This window comes from Coptis chinensis, chromosome 8 (genome assembly GCF_015680905.1).
Source record: "Coptis chinensis isolate HL-2020 chromosome 8, ASM1568090v1, whole genome shotgun sequence".
In the NCBI taxonomy this organism is placed as follows: domain Eukaryota; kingdom Viridiplantae; phylum Streptophyta; class Magnoliopsida; order Ranunculales; family Ranunculaceae; genus Coptis; species Coptis chinensis.
Genome location: NC_141463.1, coordinates 23,575,779 through 23,596,358, shown reverse-complemented (window position 1 = coordinate 23,596,358; position 20,580 = coordinate 23,575,779). Strand labels below are relative to the sequence as shown.

Here is a 20,580-nt window from a genome sequence, read left to right as displayed (position 1 = left end):
TCATTGCAACATCAATGTTGCATCGAGAAGTATCACTGCAACATCAATGTTGCATCGAGAAGTATCACTGCAATATCAATGTTGCACCATGAAAACCACTGCAACGTCAATGTTGCACCGGGAAATATCACTGCAACATCAATGTGAAAACCACTGCAACGTGAATGTTGCATCGAGAAATATGACTTCAATATCAATGTTGCACCATAAAAACCACTGCAACGTACGTCAATGTTGTACCGGGACATATTACTGCAACATCAATGTGAAAACCACTGCAACGTGAATGTTGCATCAAGAAATATCACTTCAACATCAATGTTGTACCATAAAAACCACTGCAACATCAATGTTGTACCATAAAAAATCAATGGAATGGATGATTTGCTATAAAGAAAAGATGAGAATGACAAAATAAGAATGGAAAGATGATAATGGAAAGAGAAGTGTTTTGAGTGAGAGAAAAAAGATTTTTGGCTATTATTTATGTCTTGAGTGTGTCATTTTTCCCGTGTCAGTTTAGTATTACTCGGCCACTAAATAATATTTTCTTCGTTCACGTTCCAAAAGCTTAAGAAGGTGGCCCCAACATTTCTCTGTCCTTGAAACTATACCATCTCTGGCAGCAACTTAGACTACCACTCAAACTCACGTAGTATCAAATGGCTAATAGATTCACTAGAAGGATTATATACTACAAACTTCTTCAATCTCAGACTCACGCTATCGGTGTAGTCCCTTACCCTGTCAACTAGAAAGTACACAAATCTCAAATAAAGGCTCTAGAGTTACTGAAAGCTCTTTTAATAGGCGTGGTTCTAACTTCTAAGAGAGAGGAACACAAGCCTTATATAAGTCTATAAGATATATTATTCATGCAATGGAAAAGTGAAAAGGCAAGCCTTATTCGGGGCTTGCTCATTTTCCTTACGAAAATAGTAGTCTAGCTTGTTGATTTCTTTGTTCACTTATTTTTCAAGAACCAGGCTTACTTACATATTCCAGGGACAAACCCCAACCTACTCCTTGCTACATCATAGATAACCTCCAACTTCTGCTGCTGCTTGTTTCCAAGGATGCCTACATCTTTGTCGTCCTGATTTCCAGCAAATGCCAAGCAAACCTGTGAAGCACTCGCTCCAATCAGGATTCCAGAAGGATCTAAGTCTAATGTGACTCCTCCCTTGAATAACATTGATATTTTTGGTATATTCACTTCATCGTAATCTGTAAAGTTGTAGCATGTATCCAATATAGAAAGTGGTTTTGCTGATGGATAACTTGACATTAGTTGTTGAAAGGCTGACTGGAGTGAAGTGTAAGCTGTTTTAGGTAAACGAGTGATTACAGTACCAGAGTCTATAATCATTCCTGAGAACGAAAACACCGAAGCTGATATCTCCAGTTTACGGTCACCCACGTTTATCTCTATAATTTCGAGGAAATAAAATGAAGGGCCTCGAGAATCTATTACCATTGGAGTGAATTTGACAGTAGAAGAGACACTCCTGTCCACTCCAAAAGCTAGGTAACCAACTGAGCTTGATGAGGATGGAAGACAATATGAAAAGCGCCCTCCATACTTTTGAGACGTTTGAGACACGAATGACAATTCATTGCGGCCTAGTCCAAGTAAGCCAGCCGTCTTTCCAAAAATTCCTCGATTATTTTGGCCACATCCAAATCGAAAATTATTGAAAACATCCCTAGGTGTCAGTGTTAAAGTTTCCCGTCCAAAGTACCCAACTGAGAATGATTGATCACCATATTGAATTCCGTATATGCAGGTGGAGGAAGAACCGCAAGCAGGGGTGTTCCCAGTCGCAGATTTGAGTTGAGAGCATTCGAAGTATTGCAAGTAATATTAGAATATGAAGTGGATTCTGAAGGATTGAAGATTGATTCTTGTTGTTCATGGCAATATCTTACACATGGCTTACATTGAATCCAAGTAAGGTCGCTTCCAGTATCAAACATGAGAGACAGATACTTCTTGGGTGTTCCAAATCCAACACGTACAATATAATTTCCAGTGCCCAGGGATACTCCACTCTTAGCTGGGAGTACAGTAGCCTTTGAACTTTGTTCTTGGGACATTTTAGATTTATTTGAAAGCTTATAATGAAGTGACTCGACTCGGATTTGATCCTGATGGAGAATTTGCTCTGTGCTCAAAATCTGGTTGGTGGTTGCCCTTTTCTTTTGACCTTCAGGGTGAAAAGAACCCGAGCAAGGGCTGTGTCTGTGGACTATTTTCAGCAGTGGAATACTTCTCCTATCTAGCGAAAATGAGGGTGGCTTTGTTACTCAGGAGTATCCACTTAGTTTCAACCAATGTTGCAACTATATACAAAGAGAAAACAGAATCTTTCTTCGTATCTAGGTGGTAATTGCAAAGTAAACATGGAAATATTAGTAGCTCATCCTATCAACGGACAACCATGTCCTCTCAGAACACCGTATAGCATGCAAGACCTTAATGTCATTGTTAATTGCTTAATTTTCTATATATGTATATATAAGTTAGACATAATATTTAGTTAGTCCAGGGACTAATTAAAAGGATCAGTCAGTTGAACCTGAGACCATATGAACCTAATTATAACCTTTTCAGATAACAAGCCAACATTTGAATTATTAAAAAAATTAAATTGGAGCGCACTCGAATTCAAGACATTGATTAGGCCAGGAAGTAATTAGGCCTCCTCTTTTATGTCTATTGGTTGATCCTTGTATTGAGTTCGTTCGTTTTCACAAATCATGTACGTAACAGTATATATGTAAATGATTCCATTTAAGTATAGTAACCAATTCATTCCAAGAAATTTTCTGCAGGGAAGCTAAGCGTGTGTATTGTCAAAAAGCTAAGGATGATAAAAAATTGAGCCTATACCCTATTCGTGTTCACTACGGAAGTATTGTAGAACTGTAAAATAACTGCTTAACTACATAATTCGTTAAAAGACAGGACGAACACTAAATGATCTTATCATAATTACAAGTTGCATGTTTACCTTTGAAGGAAGTGAAGCTAGAGCAACTTTTTGGTGGTAGTATAGTGCTGACTACAATAACATGTACAGTACTCTGGTGAATGCTCTCAGAGACTTCATCTCTTCCATAAGCAAAGCTCTTTTCTCCAAAGCAGAGAAGGGACACAAAAACAATAAAAGAAGTGTAGACTAGAAATTGGAGCAAGACGGATGGAACAACAACGGCCATGGTGATCTCTGATTCTTCAAATTTTCAGGCATGCACTATGTCATTACTTCGTATAAGCTAGCCATCCACACTTTATGAAATATGAATCCATATCCTTATATAATAAACAATACACACGTTGCAGCCCACAAGGAATTGAATACATTTCATATATAGTTTAGTCCTTATGGAAAATGTTCCTTTCCCACTGAAAGCATTTCACTAGACTTTTATTGGTTCAAGCATTGAGTGGATAACTGATAATGGGAGAAAGATGTTCTTCAGCCTTCCCAATTTCCAGGTTGGTGGTTCAATAGTCACTAGTCATTATGAGAGACAAATAATTTAGTCCAAGTAAAAGCATGACAAAAGGGGAGCACGCGAATTTGCTGATATGTGATACCCCACGAAAAAAAGAGAACATGCAGCTATATTGAAATGGATGGCATAGTGGAGCATATTGGGACTCTAAAGTGGGGAAAAATGTTGATCTTCTTCATAATCTATTGCTCTTTTTCTCTTTACCTGGCGTCTTCTTTTGGGATTCATTTTGGTCTTTTGGAGCAGTGGTGAAGTTTGGTTGTGCAGTATACGTGGACATTTCTTTCTTGCTTCTCTGATCCAGGAGGTGATACCCATTATCTTTTAAGCACTTCAGAGAACGCCACCGACATTGATTTCTACCTTTTCAACGTACTCATCAGTACTATCAAGTTTATGAATGAAGCAGAAATCTGAATTCGAGAGCCAACTGGGGTGATAAAATATATGGACTTAACAGAAAAAACACAAATAAAAGTGATGCCAAGGAAGCCTGACAACCTGTTACACCTAATGCCAAGCAAAACTTGGGTTTGATGCCAAGACCATGGAGACATCAGACAGCTGCAAAAGGGAGAGGTCATGGCACTCTCATAGAAAAATGCAAAAGAGAGCAGGTGCCGACTAGCAAAGTCGGTAAAACCTTTGGGTGATGATACCAGAGGTCTGGGGCTCGAATCCCGCCAGCATCAAAGAGTTACTGATCTCATTTAAAACAGGCTTACCAAACAAAAAAAAAAAAAAAAAATGCAAAAGAGAGGACTGTTTTTATGTTTTCGAAGCTAATTATATTGGTTCGCTAAGTCTTGGTCGCAATCCTGGTTGTGGACTCATGTGCCCCTATTACTCTTCTACCCTTTTCTCTTGCCTTTGGCTGGACTCTAACAGAGTGACAGACTTGGTAAAATATTTGACAAGGATTAAGGATTGAAGACTAATGCTAATTTTGTTTGTCCGTTAAACCCATATATCTAAATGATCGAGATAATCAGACAGACTGTTGTGAATCCATGGCAATCCGTTATTCTCGGGGGATAAAAATAAGTCGCACAGAAGCCTTTTCTTTGTAAATTCTTTATTTTCAACACCCCACTGCTTCATCGCTTACCAGCTAATACAACTTCTTCTCTGCCAAAACTGGCTAAAACTTTAACCGCAAGAATCACAGCGATAGAGTCACTCTCAATCCACAATTTGTTCCATACTTTGTCCACTGCCATTTCCCTTGCCAGTAGCCCAGTACTATGGCAGTACATTCTGTTGGGCGTCGGTCTTTATGAGGACCCCAACTGCTAAGGGCATCTCCATGGGGGTGTAAAATTACACCTCCACCTAGGCTCCACGTAGATGCCATTAGGATTTTACACCTCTAATTGTATAGTATTGTATAGCTTATAAATATCCACACTATATACTCTCCAATGGAAGAGTATAAAAAAAAATAGATTTTAAACTCGGACGTCACTTGGAGTGACGTCCCTCTTTAATTTAAACTGGGACGTTAGGTGGAGTGACGTCCGAGTTAAAAAATTATTTTAGAATTAGAAAGGGACGTTACTCCAATTGACGTCCGAAAATTATTTCACTCAGACATCAGTTCGAGTGTCGCCCGGGTTTTTTATTAACTAATAGCGAGAGGGAGAATTTCCCACCCTCTCTATTAGCTGATACACTATTACCTACGGTATAGCACTCCCATTGGAGAGAGTTTTTTGATATTTGAAGTGTAAAATTTCCACTCTATACGGTTTACACCCCCCATTGGAGATACTAATGAGGTTTAGTGGGGGCAGATTAGTCTTTTCCATGATCTAAAAGCCTTATAGATTATGTCAGAGAAATCTGGACTGGTGTTCTCGTGACTGTTCCAATGTCTCTGGAGATTTCTCCATTAATGTCTTGAGCAAGATAAAGAGGGAGTGTGGCGGAGGAGAAGTAGCAGCTACTGTTCACGTTATGGAGCTTCTTCTTCATGTGTTCTCTTGTATTTGTGACGATATAACCACAAAACAGAGGTCAGTGTTGTCTCCATTAAAGTTTCAAATTCATTGTCTTGTTGTTGATTGTAATCTACTCTTTCTGAGTAAAGACTATTGTTGTGATTGGAATCCCCATTTCTGGGAAGTTTTTATCTTCAGCATGTTGATAGAATCATTCCTGGAATCATTCCTTATCTTCTGGAATCCCCATTTCTGGAATCATTCCTTATCTTCAGCATGTTGATAGAACTTCCTCAAGAATATTTGTGGCTTCAGTTGCTATTACTGCCAAGAGAACATAAAACTGTTAGGTAGACGCACTCTGCTACATAAATCTTCCAGTAACTATTGATAGCGAGAAAAGATTGGAAAATTAGATGTTAATTCGTTATAGCCAGAATCCTTCCTACTAATGCTATACCACGTTCCAAACTCTTCAACTAAAGAACGATAAATACCAGACGTAGTAGGCAGAGCTGCATAAGCATCTCCTTTCTGTTTGTAATATTGGTGCAACAAATTTAGCCATAGCCTATCACTCTCATGCTATTAGTATGTTCTGTATATAAAAAAAAAAACCTTCTTCAGATGCTCCAGATGAATATTTCTGCTGTTTGTACATTTTCATTAACTTTTCACAGGTAAACCTAGACCATTACTAAAGCAACACGTCAAACGAGTAGTTCTTAATGACCATCCTCGAACATCTCAAGCTCATAACAACCACGCTGTGTGTCTACAAGACTATGAGAATCCATATTGCTATGGAACTTTACTTACAGGACCAATCACCTCAAGTTCACATCCAACTCACACTAGCATTTTCAATTGTAAGTTCCATAGTCACAAAACCAAATTACATATCATATAGTTAATGGTGCTAGCTACCTATTAAACAGGGAAAAAACATATAATTACATCTTATGAATTACAAAAACATAAACTAGAATGCCAGCAGCGACATTATTACCTTGATCTGGTGGCGCAGAAGTTGGATCATGAGTAGGATGGTAGGTCGCAGCAGTTAATTCCTGAAAAAACAGAGTAATAAGCTAAGGTCACCATTAAACAAAAGCACAAAACAAGATATATTATCTATAAATTAAGTGCAGCAGTTCAAAACCAACTTGATCAAAGTAACTGTATCAAGGTCATATCCAATCAACAATTTTGAAAGACTTGTCCTAAGGACTCAATCAATTGTCAAGTAAAATTTCAAAGAATAACACTACAAATATAAAGTGGGGAAAAAAAAGGAGAGATCGTCAATTAGAAATTCAGTTGGCAAAACAAAACAAATCTAACTTAGGACAAGAAAGCTGATTAATGAGCATGAAAAGAAACATAATACAAAAAAAGATAGATGACAAGCACATAAGCTAGCACAAAAATACTGCAAAGTAGGACATAGGCATCAGGTCAAACCCTTCACATACTCCCTCAAGAGGTTTAGAAATGTTTGCAGACTTGTCTTCATGGTGAGGATTGAAATTAGGTTCTCTCGGAGCAAAAGGTATAAATGTAATCAAGGTGTGGACAAGGTCTTTTGTTATGTTGAGGTGGAATGCTCAAATCGCTAAAATGGAGGAGGAGCCAGGGCTTAGGCTTGGAAGGGGAAGGGTGAGATGTGGTGCCAGAGGTTGGTTAGTGAGCCAGCTGGCAAGAGCTCACTAAACAGACAACCTCTAACACAAGATTCTCGTCTTGTCAGAATTTGTTTACTAAAACCGCCAAAAGGTATGTCACTTCACCAAGAGGAATCCTTTTGGCGCAATTGCGTTCTGGCGGCATTTAAACAAATTAATGAACTCACATGTTTAACGTGTGAATTTCATTTTATAAGTGTTCTCATTTTTGTAGATAAGACTATAAGAGATAACACGACAATCAAGAATAACTACTACAGATTTACATGACAAGAACACACAATGATATATAGGCAGGTTATGCACACAACACTTTTGTCACTAGAACAATGGAAGGCAAACAAAACCTCTGCTTAAACAGATCACTGTGATATACTTCCTTAACCAAACTGTTACGCTCATTTCCTTAAGAGATACTAATTACAGCTCTCTATAGGGAGTGAGGGACCAGCAGATGGTGGTTTCCACTGTTATTCTTCTATATATAATATATGGTACCATGGTTGTGAATATACCTAAAAGTCCAGAAAATATTGACCTTCTGATTCTTTATTATGACTAGAAATGTGTGTGTGAGGGCGCCTGCCATCCCCTCTCTATCTCTTTAACACACACACAGCCACAACACCCCTCTCTCTCTCTCACACACAAACACACAGGCAGTCCAAATCGGTCAAGGCTTCCCCCTGTAATGTAAGTAGTTGCATGCCATTGTTAAAGACTTCCCTAAGGCGCTTAGGGCACAAACCTAATGCCCCTGACAGCATAGACTGACACAACAACTTCTCCCCAACTTGAACCGAACATATACCTCTCCCTAATATCTTGCTGGAGATAGATGCTAGGATTTATTAGGAGAATGCATCTAAAAAAAAACCTGATCTTTGTGGCCATCAGATTGCATATGCTCAATGATTCCATCAATACTCCAGTTGGAAATAACTTGAACAGGAGATGTCACTTGTAAAAGAACTTCAACAGCTGAGCGGTTGCTTCTTTGAGCTGCAACTTGAATAGGCTTCAGCCATCCCCGGGTCGTCCATTTAAACACATTTAAGTAACGCAGACTAGAAATACCAATTTCATGATCCAGAATATCAAATAAATTAAAATCTATAGATTGGAAGAGATGAGTCCAAGGCACCACCATCCTCCCTCCTTTATCCGGGCTTAGACAGCCATGTAAAAGCAATAAGAACAATATTTACCTTTATCCCAAAGTGCCGCCAAAAAGGCAAGTGACTACAACCGCGGACTCGCGATGTTACGAAAGCACCCCACATTAAGGCTATTACGCCATCGCTCAAATGCTACACAAGCTTCTAAAAAAGTCTAGAAGGTAGGGAAAATAACAAAACTCAACAGTGTAACCTCCTCATCTCCATCACTCTATTGACTCCACCTTTAGTTCGAGAATCCCAACGCTCAATGGAAAAAGTACCAAAAGGCTCCACCATCCTCCCTCCTCCTTTATCCGGGCTTGGGACCCGGCAAAGGTAAAACCAATTATATTGATTTGCACAAAGCGGAGTTAAAATTGGGTTAGTACTTTCTTCAACCTCGCTAAGCAAACAAGCATACATATATCGCGAATCAAATTTAATAAATAGATATAGTACCTAACATATTAAAGTCAATACTTATCCATACCAAAAAAAGACCATAAGTTTGTCAAATCACTATGACATCCATATTAAACAAAAAACAAACGACATTCAAAACATAAAGTAACCAAACCATATTGAAAAATTCCAAGTTCAGAAAGTTTCACTACACCATAACAGGCTATTTGCAACGGCAAAAAACCGTTGCGAATAATTTTCGCAACGCTTTTTAAGCGTTGCAAATAGGGCGTCGGTAAAGTGTTGGAAATATTTGCAACGGTTTTTTGCCGTTGCAAACTAAATTTTCCAACGGTTATTAACCGTTGCAAAGTGACAATTACTAACGGTTAAAAAGCGTTGCAAAGCAAGCGTTGCAAACCAAATTTTCCAACGGTTATTAACCGTTGCAGAGTGACAATTACTAACGGTTAAAAGCGTTGCAAAACAAAGCGTTGCAAACCAAATTTTCCAACGGTTATTAACCGTTGCAGAGTGACAATTAGTAACGGTTAAAAGCGCCATGTAGTTTGATTTGTAACGATTATTGATGATGTTTTAATTTTTTTGCTTTGCAACGGTTTAAAACCGTTACTAATGTGTTGATATTGTAAAAAAATTATTTTATTTTTTTTCTTGCCCTAAATTTGAACCTCCTGGTTTCATATAGAAACAAAGAAAATTACCAATGCTTTTGCAAATAGGACGAAAGGAATTAATCAAAACAGGAGCATTTGTATTATGGTTTGATGACTAAATCTCAAAAGATAGTGAAAGAGATAAAAGAAACTACCTCATCTATACAGCAACCAAATAAAAAATACAATTCTATACTCCCAAGCAAAGTTTTGTACATCCTGACAACTTCAGCTCCCTATCAAAGATCACAACAATAATCCACAATCCTTAAATTGCCAAATGAAGTCATAGTGCAACATGAAGATGAACAAGAGCTGCGAAGAAAAACAAACCTTCTCATATACCAGAGTGGAAAATAAGAAACCTTTTAGGCCTCAGATAACTTTTTTTAGTAAGGAAATACACAATGGAACTATATGTATATATAGGAGGGATAAAGAGTAAGACTCATAGTCACTGTATGGTCCATAATAGACTCATATGAGGAGTCATAGCCAATCATGGAGTTGCACAACATCAGCCAACACATTTCAATACATCAGAATCGACAAAGACACAATCACTTCGGATCAATAGTAAAATCACTAAAGGGAACAACAACTAAGCAACATACTAAAATGCTGATTTTCACTAATACCCAATAGAAAAGCATCAGAAGGTCCTATTGCTCGTGGAAATCACTTACAAAGCAATTTCTGTGATCAAGTCAGTGACCTCAAAGAATAAGGCCACGAGATTCCTTGATCTTCGCCAGTTTTTATCAATCGCACGCTCCAGTTCAACATAAATCTACACGAGGAGAAACAAAAAATGCCCAACACAACTCATTAGTAACCTTCCAAGAGAAATTACTTGTTAAAAGAGAAAATAGCTTTGCAATTTATTAATTCACGCTTACCTTCCCAGCAGATACACTGTTTAGCGTTTTGATTAATTCTACACGAGCTTCAATATCATATCAACTTATTATCTTAACTGCAGCTCCTCCTTAATCCCAGTTGTAATGCAAGTACCCTCACCATACATACATCATAAGAAAACAGCCCAATAACTATATTGTTACAGGATTCATCATTAAAAAAAAATGACCTTAATAAAACAACCTACCCTCATTCCAATCGATGTTGCACCTGGAATAACTTCACTTCCAAAATCATTGGCCCCAGGGAATTTGTCACGAAGTAAGCTCAACATCACGTCTTTGCTGACAACATATATGCCCATACTTGCAATATAAGGCATTTCTTTAGCTCTTTCATCATCAAGGCCCAAAATGGTTGTGTCCACCTGAAATTATGATATGCTATGTAAATGAGAAAAAGTGAGGAAACTACTATGTGTATAAGCACAATCCCATTGATTAAAAAAAGGGATAAGATACCAAGGCACAAAAAGGCGGGAATCTATGTATGAACTCAGCAAAATGAATACCTTCATGGCTTTCAATTGCTCCCCTTTGGGTTTCTCAGCAAACTCAATAATGCGCCCTTCTTCATCAATCTTCATTAGTCCAAAAGCAGTGGCACGTTTTTCATCCATTGGCAATGCCGCCACAGTGATATCAGCATCAGTTTCCCTGTGAGCTTGAATGAACCTCTCATAGTCCATACGATATAAATGATCTCCAGCAAGAACCAAGAATTCCATGACATTGTGTTCCTCAAATAACCATAAGTACTGCCTTACAGCATCAGCTGTACCCTACAATTGTTTAACCAGAAGAAAAAAAAATGCAGGAGTCACGAATTATCCCACTTCACCTATAACAATAATAACCTTTTTGTAGTTTTAAGACATTACCATTTCAGGTTAAACCAGACTCTAAGCATGATGGAAACACAACCATGGCTAATTATTAAACTATGTATCACTTTTATGCAAAATTAGAAAGGAAAACCAATATCACATTTAATACACGTAGGCGTAGACCAATTTAAGTAAAAGGAAAGCATACCTGAAACCAATTAGGATTCTCAGGACTTTGTTGAGCAGCAAGAACTTCAACAAATCCTTCATTCTTATAACCACCCATATTACTAGCATAAGCTCTTGATAAATGACGATTAAGAGACGCGGAATTAAACTGAGTTAGTACATAAATCTTTGATATATTACTGTTTAAGCAGTTACTAACAGGGATATCAATCAATCTATAATTTGCTCCTAATGGAACAGCTGGCTTTGCTCTCTTTTTTGTAAGTGGATATAATCTTGTCCCAGCTCCACCTCCTAATATTATTCCAAGTACACTCTGCCAAAGATTCATCAAAATATCAAATATCAGATCTACAACAAATATAAATAATAATAACTTATTGGATTGAGTCATTTATTTACCCGGCTGACGCCCCTCCTGAGAAATCTTCTTCTCCAGATCCATCAGATTGGCCTAATGTCATAAATTTGAGGAGACATTTTGGTTATAACTCATGTGTTTGTATGTGGAACAAAGTTCTAAATGTTCGAGGACCACATTTGATTTTGTGAACACTGAACCATTGTTGTCACGGGAGAACATTGTTTTGGTAGACACATTGTGATTTGGCAATGGAAATAGTAAAGAAATTAATGAGAGTTTGGGGTAAGGGAAGAAATGGATTTTATTTGTAAATGGTTACTGAAAATTGGAATAAAGTTGAACTGCTAAAAAGAAAGGTATTGAACTGTGAAGTTTAAGCTATACAAATCACCTGAGGAAGCTGCAGGTTTGTCAGTTGTCTTCACAGTCCTATACATCTGCAAAGGCAAAGAAAACAAGGACAATAAAGATAAAGAAGATGAAAAAAGAGACCACAAAGAAAATTTTAAAAAATAAACAAGCACTAGAAAGGAAATGTGCTGTACAATTCATATACTAACTAATGTACCATTGTCAAAGCGTGTGGATCGTCGGATGGATGTTGGGATATGCATGATATTGTAATGTATTTGTACCTTATGCTGGTATCAATGTTATCCACATTCCAAACCAAATTGAATTAAAAAGAAAACAAAACAAAAAAATGAAAGATTTCTGATGGCCTCCTTTTTCTAAATTTCTGGGAATTTCTTGTTTTGCTTCATTAATATTTACAAAACCAAAAAGTAAGAAACCTGTGGAAATTGAGAACAGCGAAGCCTTGAAACGTCAGCTATCCGCTTAACTGGACGACTCCCCATGTCCGATGAAAATTCCTGTAAGTTGTGAAAGAGTTTTGCAGATTTAAAATCTCAAAATGAAATCATCTAAGCATCCTTCTATCACCAATTGACAGAAGAAAGGAGGATGAGGGATTACCGATCACGGAAGACACCGAGGCCTTCCTTTAGGCCGAAATTTTGGAACGATCCACAGACATGATGTCTCTGACAAGAAGATGGAACTAAACTATTTACCAAGATTAAGCCGGATCTATACTTATTAAGTGCCATGAGGAATCTGTTAATATTGTAAGAAATCGCTTCGATTTCCATAAACGATGTCCAGAAAAAGTACCGATCACCTACCTACATTAGAACCACATATAAGTCATGTGGCAACAAAACATGAGAAGATTAGTAACTTATAGATATCTACCATGATAAGCGGTGAGGCTTCACAACCAAAGTATTTTTCAATGTCTTGGTGATCCACGGGCTTCTTCACCCCCGAAGTTTATACATGACTAAGTTAAGTTTAAAACGTATGATGCCAATTCTAATACAGTGGAGAAAACAAGGCGTGGCTTGCCTAACTTGACAACATTGGTGAGTTAATCACAAAGCAATCCAAATGCAGTAACTAGAAATGCTATTCAATAGTAAATCATTCAGTGCAACAAAGTGACTTACCGTGTCTAATGACATGAATTCCAATTGATTGCTCGAGCGTTCGAGCTTTGGAACCATTAGCATCATATTGGCTTAATCCTAGCATAAAAAAATCAAACATAAACATTAGTCCACAAGTATGAAACAAGATATTTATACAGACTAGGCAATGGCAACTTACCAGCAGAGTTGCTAAAAACAGCAACATTATCACCAAAAACAGATTTACAAGAATCCAAGGACGATTCAAGAGGAGGCCAAAGCGCAAGCGAATAAGGCAACGTAAGTGTATTATCTTTATCAAAAACCACACCTTTAAACCCTCTTTTTTCTAACTCTACCCAATCAATCCACCTAATATCTTTCCACGTAAATATGAGGTACAAAGAAGATGATTGTCTTTAGTCATCCGCGCCAATGCCGATGATATCCCTTCGAAGTTAAACGTGCCTATTCTTACCATGACAGCAACACTCATCATTCCAAAGTTCCACCATTCTCCCTCCTCCTTTATCCGGGCTTGGGACCGGCAAATAAGAAAGACTTTCACTTTTTGTAATCAAGGAGTTAAAACGGGTTATCTCTTCAACTCCGCAAAAACATAAAAACTTTCATAATATAACATTCGGACAATAAACATTCTTATAAACCATCATACCATCATAACAAGCTATAGTGCACAAATTAGTTATGTCATTCTTACATCTTACAAAAGGCTCTTACCATTACTTACAAAAACATACTCAAAAACCAAAATAGATGAAGTTTGTATATCCCACACAATAGATTACTCATAATGCAACCTTGATTCAAGCCAAATCAAAGGCCCCTTCAACAAAATCACTAAGGTCCGAAAGCAGCCAAATTGAGGTCCATCATAAATAGGAGCATTGGGAACCAAGACTTCCTCGATGTAGATCTTTTTCTCCCCTCTAAGGCCGGTTCGCCATGGCAAATATTAGGGGTGGTTGTCATAACATATCCCCTAGCAACCGAACACCATCTCTACCTAATAGGGTAACCTTAAGAGGTGGACTCAACATTTCAGCCAGGAGGGTTCAAAGCGGGTTCCAGGAGGGGGAGGGAGGTTCACGGGGAGGGTTCAGCGGGGAGGGTTCTGGGAGGGTTCATAGATTCAAACATATTCATTAAATTTGTTTTGAGACGGACGGCGAACCGAGTTGGAGCCAACATCGGTTCCGGGTGTTGTATCCCCATGTGGCGGTTGACTATTCGACATTCCATTGTTGGTTACAAGCTTAAGCATATCCTGACAAAATGAATGACAAAACTAAGAATTATATATATGATGAAAACAATAAGTTTTTATTTAAGGCAAACTCACCATCAACACACCCTCAACTCTAGCTATGGAGGACTTCATCTCACTCATTTCACCATTAAATTCAGAATTTGATGAAGACCTTGCTTGTGCTAACATCACCTTCGCAATACTTGTACGCTTTAATTGCTTCTTAGAGAGGTTAGAGCTGATTCCACGAGTCCTACTCTTTTTGTCCGCTCCTAAGACTTCGGTCAATTCGTCATTATCAAAATCAAGATGAGTTGCACTGCCCTCTCCACTTGAAGTTGCACTTTTTCTTTTCTTTTGAGCAGCCTCCACCAATTCCTATAGTGTTTTCCATGGAAATTAGTTCAAAACTAACAAGTTAGTACAAACTTAAGGTAAATCAGTCGAGAAAAAATTGTCTATAATAACAAAGTAACGAACTAATAGCCTGCACACTAGTTCGTGCATCATTTACAAAGAGAAATACTATGTCAAAGACTTAACAAAATTATAGTTGGAACTCAAGTGAAATGCAAACTCACATAACGGGCTCGAGCGCTCTCCAAAACAGTTCCATTACGACGTTCATGTCCTGCTTTCCAGCTGTCTACCCGTCCGTGTATCTTGTCAGGATTTTGTTTATTCTACATGTACATTGGTAAACAATTGTTAGCATATCGTGATAAAAATTTAAAAGTTTATGGAAAGACACCTACCATTTTATGCAACGTGTTGGCATACGTATCCCGCCCAAGTGTATGTCGAGAATCATTCAATTTTATATTCTCACCATTCTTCGCATTTCTTGCCATCACCTCAGAAGTGTTCTCATATATTACAAACTGTTCCCAATGATTTGGATCAATGCCAGCTGGGCATGCGGCGATTTGTTCTTCCAAGGTCTCAAACTTATTCAATATATCTTTTCTCAAGACCCATTTTCCATATCTAAACTTAGTAGAAAAGTTTTTTTCTGCATGTGAACGAGCTAGTGCTTGGTCGACATTTGTAACTTCAAATTCACGTTGTAAAACACAAGTTATATAGTAATGTGAATGAAGCTAGAACTCAAAATGTCTAGAATGCATTAAAAAAAAATCAGAGGTAAACCTTACCATTAAGGCATTCCAAACCTTATCCTTGAATTCAGAATGTACAAGCCTCCAATCAGTGTAACTAACTGGGATACGAGCTCGAATGAGACTACCAGCACGAGTATTCCATCTTGAGGCATTATCACCAACGACAACACCATCAATATCAATCAATATAGGTAACTTCCTAACATTTTTGATTCTTGCACGTCGCTGAAGGCTGAGATGGATGTGAAACTGAAGTAGAAGGCTATGATGCATGTGAGGCAGAACCAGAAGGTTGAGATGCACTAGGCTGTGGTTGACCTGATACCATTTCAAATGAAATCCTAACATATATTGCAAAATAGTCTATTAGTAGTCTGGTACTGAAAAATATAATCATGAAAGGTGAGAAAGAAGAATAAATAAAAGCATATACACGATTCAATCCAAACAAAAGTATTTCATTACATTATCATAGTTTGGAAACTACAACAATTACAATCAGGTTAAGCACTTCATCAAAGGCTTCAAATTAGGTTGGTCCTCAAGGGTAGATTGGAAAACAGTTGGTACATCTAGTGAGTCAACTCCACACGTCAATCGCCTCGGTGAATGGATGACTACCGACCAATTAGGATTTTTCAAGTCCTTCGAATAAAACACTTGACTAGCTTCGGAAGCGAGAATGACCGGCTCATCAAAATCTTGATCAACACTTTTCATCTTATTAAGATTAACCAACACCAAATTAGAGTCCGGATGAGCTTGCAGCCATTGGTCTTGTCTTCCACCTTCACCCAATTGCAATAAAAGACTACTTGTTGAAAGTCTCAGATAGTCCAAGCTCTAATATTTGTTCAATAACCCCATACCACTTTGTCGATGCATCTACTTTGGATTTTTGTCTTTCCTACTTGACGTAAACGAAGTGATTGCCTCCATGCAAACACCACTATCTTGTGTGACAACTGTTTAGGTCATGCGACCTAGTAGAAAAGACAAAACCATTGATCGCGATACTTTCTATACGTTTTAGCTTGGTGTAATGGTCCTTCAACTAATCGCCATAAGTCATTCTTGGTGTCGTTTGCAGCCAATAACTGTAAAAGGCGATAGTTAGAAAGCTAATATTACTAACTTCAGATTTCCTATTTAACTAATGGATGAATTAAACAATACCTTGTTATATAACCGGACAATGAAATCTGTTTGTATCGCACCGACTTTGCAACCCCTTTTCCTCTACCACGAGATTGTAAGGGGCGGTATTCACTACAAATCGTTCATGCAATTACGCATGAGTATTTTCATGTAGAGTACTAGAGTAGGTTTAGAAACCAAATGTGTCAAAAAAACACACTGTAGTAATCATCAAGCTTTTCGACGCCTAGTGAAAACAGACCCATCTACGTATTTGAATCCATTGTTTAACACTTAGAGTCACAGTCTTACCATCGAGCAAAGCCCCTTCATCACTATACTTCGCCATCTTCATCCGAGAAGGCTACACGCTTCGATTTATGATTTCCGTCCCCGCGAATTGGGCATATACTCCATAGCATACCTAATCGATTTCGTAAATAATATAACGACTCTGCAATGGACCCTTCAACATATCGTTTATTGCTGGGAATATTTTTACACTCTTTCATCGCCCTATTAGAACAAGAAATTTAAGTATACACTTTCAATTTTTAAAATCCAATTATAGAAAAAGCTAGAGAAGATATTAAGGTAAAAGTAATTTACATACCGTTCAAATGGAAACATCCACCTTTGATGCACGGTTCCACAAAAAGTAGCTTCATCACCAAATGCACCATGAGGTGGATGCTGATATCAAAAACGATGGTGGAAAATATTTTTCAAGCATGCACAATGCTTCGCAACCATGTACTTGGCCTCTTGGATATGTTGCGAACTAAGACTTTAGAGCACAACAAGTTGAAGAATAAGCTTATCGATGAATAGCTCTTTGCAGATCACGATGTTTAGGAAAAGCATGTTGAAGCAATACGGGTAGCAAATAACACATAATGACATGATAGTCATGTGATTTCATTACGAGCAAAACCGGTGGATTTAAAAGCGACAATGTTGCTCGATTTGATGAGAAACCAGAAGGAAGCTTCAAGTCCTTCAAAATTTTGCAGAAGTTTAACTTCTCGTCTTTAGTTAAGACAAATGGAGCCTTCGGTTTTATTGGTTTCCCTGTGACTGGGTCTGATTGCATCCACTGACCACTATGAATTCAAGATCTTCCTCATATATCTTCACAAGCACCCATTGTATCCTTTGACTTGTCTTTCTTGTCTAGGATGTAATTTAGTAGATGTTCCGCAACATTTTTCTCAGTATGCATCACATCAACAACATGTCGGGATTTATGAGTGGGCCAATAGGGCATATCCCAAAAATAGACCTTTTATACCAAGCCTCAGAAGCTTGAACATCTTCATCATCTACACTATCATCCAAATTCACATCGGATGTGCTTCTTTTGCTACTGTTGGGATTTTACCCGGCTTATACTTGATATGACTCACTGGGCTTTGATAACTTTTTTCTCCACTTAACCTTTGTGGAGCAATGTTCAACTCTTCAGTCTTTAAGTCCCAAGTATTTGCCTCGACCAAAACGGGTGACCCAACGGAAGAAAGGGGCGATAGTTTGTGTAAACAATCTTCTTTGCATGCTCAAGATATATCGATTGAGTGTTATCTGAACAAATCGGACATGCTTTGTAACCATGTGTTATGCAACCCGCTAAGTTTCCAAGAGCAGGAAAATCATGAATACCCCACACTAGCATAGCTCTCAAGGTAAAATACTGTTTTTTATGCATGTCATAAGCCAGCACCCCTTCCTTCCACAACTGTTCCAACTCCTCATACAATGGCTGAAGAAAAACGTCGATATCTTGACCCGGTGCCTTCCGCCCAGGTATCAGCAAACACATCATTTGGAACTCTGGCTTCATACATAAAGAAGGGGGGAGATTATAAGGTACCAAGTAAACAGGCCAACAACTGTAGCTAGTGGATTGTATTCCACGGGGATTGAAACCATCAGTTGCAATTCCAAGCCAAACATTACGCCCTTCCTGAGCAAAATCAGGCCAACTCTTTTTACATGTTTTCCACTGGATTGAGTCGATGGGATGTCGCATATGATCCCAAGAAGGTGTAGCTCGGTCGTGCCATGTCATTTCGTTCGCTATCCATGGGATAGTGTACAACCTCTTGAGCCTTGGAATCAAGGGAAAATGTCTCAAAACTTTATTCGGCTCTTTTGTTTCTTTCTTACCCATCTTTCCTTCTTTCACTTTGTATCTGGGTGCTTTACACTGACGACATTCCGTTAACTTAGCATCATCTTTCCAGTATAACATACAATTGTTCTCACATGCATGGATACTTGTGGCTTTCATTCCTAGATCTTTCAGCATTGCTTTCATTACAGGGTACTTTGATGGCAAAGTGATTCCTTCTGGGAACCATATCCTCAAAAGGGACAAAAGTGCAGACACACTAGTTCCCGACCAACCATATTTCTTCTTCAAGTTATGAAGGTCAACAATTGCCGAAAGTGTTGTAACGGGAGCCTCACATGAAGGGTATAGCTTTTGTTCTGCCATTTTCTTGTATTCGTTGTACCTCTTCCCCAAATCAGGTTCAAGAACAGGTGGTGGTTCAAAATCCCCCATATGATTTTCTTCATCCTCATTCAAATCACATGCAACTACTTCATGCACTCCATAAGAAGCATCAACAAAATTCCCCATCCCAAGCCCTTCAGCCTCGGTGTTTTCTTCTTCAATCATCGGCTCCACCACGGATCCATTACATGGGTTCTCACCATGTAAAACCCATACACGATAATTCTTATCCATCCGTACCTAATCAAATGTCTAGAGATTGTATCAAACACAAAGCTTTTTCCATTTCGACATTCTCTACAAGGACAAGGACCGTGGGATTCGAGCGGTTGTTGTTCGCAAATTGAATGAAATCAGCCACCCCTTGTTTGTACACATCTCCAAGTCTGTCCAATTCATTCATCCACTCTTTTTGAATTGGCGAGACATTCTCGCAAAATTAGACATGTGGGGGTTGAACAAGCACATTGTGTAATCTATCGATTTGATACAACATAATACACAATCAAACCTTGAATATAGACACAGAGTACTAAGGCTTTTGTGTAAGTCGTTGAATCCTAAACTTCGACTTCAACTACATCAAAAGTAAGCTCTAAATTCGGTCCGGTAGCGGCGCCTAGGTAAGCAAGCAGCACTAGTATTCTCGAATTCTAGCTAAGTCTATGATATTAAAGGAATAGCTATAAATAGAATTAACAAAGAATATTAACAAAGAAAAATTGATTTAATCTGCGTAACATTGGGCTATACTACCACCTTAGGCACCGGGAACCCTCCGTCGACAACCCTAAGCAACGACATATACTTCATCATTGTTTCACCATGAACATAAGAAAACTTCAAAACAAAGCATCTATCAATACTCAGTCAACGTCAAATTGTGATACTTGCTCGGTTCTTATATAGAGTTGTTATTACGTGGACTGCTTTGTTACTACACAATTGCGTGAGGTCTTTGCATACGTTATTACGTGGACTCGATAAACCAACACCTCAACCTTTTCTAATTTTGTCTAAAATCGTTTCTATCTTAGCTAGTCCAAAAAAAATTTGCATTGAGATTGATTGAGACAAACAATTGACACCTCGATCATACACAATATTTACATTATCCGGCCAACCGTTACAAGTCACCGTTGATTTAGATCCGAGATTCGTGTGTGCACCAAGATTTGTGTGTGCCGATCCCAGAACGAAACAATCCAGCGACAACTAGTAATGGTTTGGAATTTTGATCGATAACCCAATTATTTGTAGCCGGACTCAAAAGGATTGTGTGTTTAACCAAGTTCTTTGGCCTAGGGAACAAAAAGTCCTTAAAAGAATTTTTGTAATCTATGGAGAAACCACTTCATCAAAAAGGAATAATATAC

General features: G+C 38.2%; 3 protein-coding genes, 1 long non-coding RNA gene and 1 pseudogene across 5 annotated transcripts; all 5 read right to left on the bottom strand.

The window, feature by feature from the left end:
* Positions 1-449: 449 nt before the first annotated feature.
* Positions 450-3,532, bottom strand: LOC147480664 (aspartyl protease family protein At5g10770-like; annotated as a pseudogene). Its single transcript, XR_015204284.1, has 2 exons — positions 3,015-3,532; positions 450-2,279 (listed from the first exon to the last, which is right to left on the bottom strand). The product of XR_015204284.1 is annotated as an aspartyl protease family protein At5g10770-like (transcript).
* A 1,838-nt stretch (positions 3,533-5,370) lies between these two features.
* On the bottom strand, positions 5,371-8,165 carry LOC147480663 (uncharacterized). The gene is made up of 3 exons (XR_015204285.1): positions 8,025-8,165; positions 6,472-6,532; positions 5,371-5,786 (listed from the first exon to the last, which is right to left on the bottom strand). It is a non-coding gene; the product is annotated as an uncharacterized LOC147480663 (long non-coding RNA).
* A 1,298-nt stretch (positions 8,166-9,463) lies between these two features.
* Positions 9,464-12,176, bottom strand: LOC147480662 (glucose-1-phosphate adenylyltransferase small subunit, chloroplastic/amyloplastic-like). The gene is made up of 7 exons (XM_086576975.1): positions 12,078-12,176; positions 11,725-11,776; positions 11,342-11,638; positions 10,819-11,088; positions 10,286-10,674; positions 10,069-10,176; positions 9,464-9,622 (listed from the first exon to the last, which is right to left on the bottom strand). The coding sequence occupies exons 3-5, from the start codon at positions 11,417-11,419 to the stop codon at positions 10,462-10,464; spliced, it is 561 nt and encodes a 186-aa protein (XP_086433101.1). The 5' UTR covers positions 11,420-11,638; positions 11,725-11,776; positions 12,078-12,176; the 3' UTR covers positions 9,464-9,622; positions 10,069-10,176; positions 10,286-10,461.
* Positions 12,177-14,311: 2,135 nt separating this feature from the next.
* Positions 14,312-17,035, bottom strand: LOC147480661 (uncharacterized). Its single transcript, XM_086578710.1, has 6 exons — positions 16,949-17,035; positions 15,583-15,867; positions 15,184-15,528; positions 15,010-15,111; positions 14,522-14,806; positions 14,312-14,446 (listed from the first exon to the last, which is right to left on the bottom strand). The coding sequence occupies exons 1-6, from the start codon at positions 17,033-17,035 to the stop codon at positions 14,312-14,314; spliced, it is 1,239 nt and encodes a 412-aa protein (XP_086434836.1).
* A 1,119-nt stretch (positions 17,036-18,154) lies between these two features.
* On the bottom strand, positions 18,155-19,438 carry LOC147480660 (uncharacterized). Its single transcript, XM_086578709.1, has one exon. It carries the CDS (start codon positions 19,436-19,438, stop codon positions 18,155-18,157), a length of 1,284 nt encoding a protein of 427 aa, XP_086434835.1.
* Between the last annotated feature and the right edge of the window lie 1,142 nt (positions 19,439-20,580).

What these genes read in the sequence shown, in the direction of transcription:
- LOC147480662 (XM_086576975.1), bottom strand. Translation starts at nt 11,419, where the DNA reads ATGGGTGGTTATAAGAATGAAGGATTTGTTGAAGTTCTTGCTGCTCAA. An exon ending in AGAATCCTAATTGGTTTCAG is followed by an intron (nt 11,089 to 11,341) that starts GTATGCTTTCCT and finishes AAACAATTGTAG; the next exon opens with GGTACAGCTGATGCTGTAAG. An exon ending in AGCAATTGAAAGCCATGAAG is followed by an intron (nt 10,675 to 10,818) that starts GTATTCATTTTG and finishes TCATAATTTCAG; the next exon opens with GTGGACACAACCATTTTGGG.
- LOC147480661 (XM_086578710.1), bottom strand. Translation starts at nt 17,035, where the DNA reads ATGGCGAAGTATAGTGATGAAGGGGCTTTGCTCGATGGTAAGACTGTG. An exon ending in GGATTCAAATACGTAGATGG is followed by an intron (nt 15,868 to 16,948) that starts GTCTGTTTTCAC and finishes AAATGGTATCAG; the next exon opens with GTCAACCACAGCCTAGTGCA. An exon ending in AGAGCGCTCGAGCCCGTTAT is followed by an intron (nt 14,807 to 15,009) that starts GTGAGTTTGCAT and finishes AAAACACTATAG; the next exon opens with GAATTGGTGGAGGCTGCTCA.
- LOC147480660 (XM_086578709.1), bottom strand. Translation starts at nt 19,438, where the DNA reads ATGGATAAGAATTATCGTGTATGGGTTTTACATGGTGAGAACCCATGT.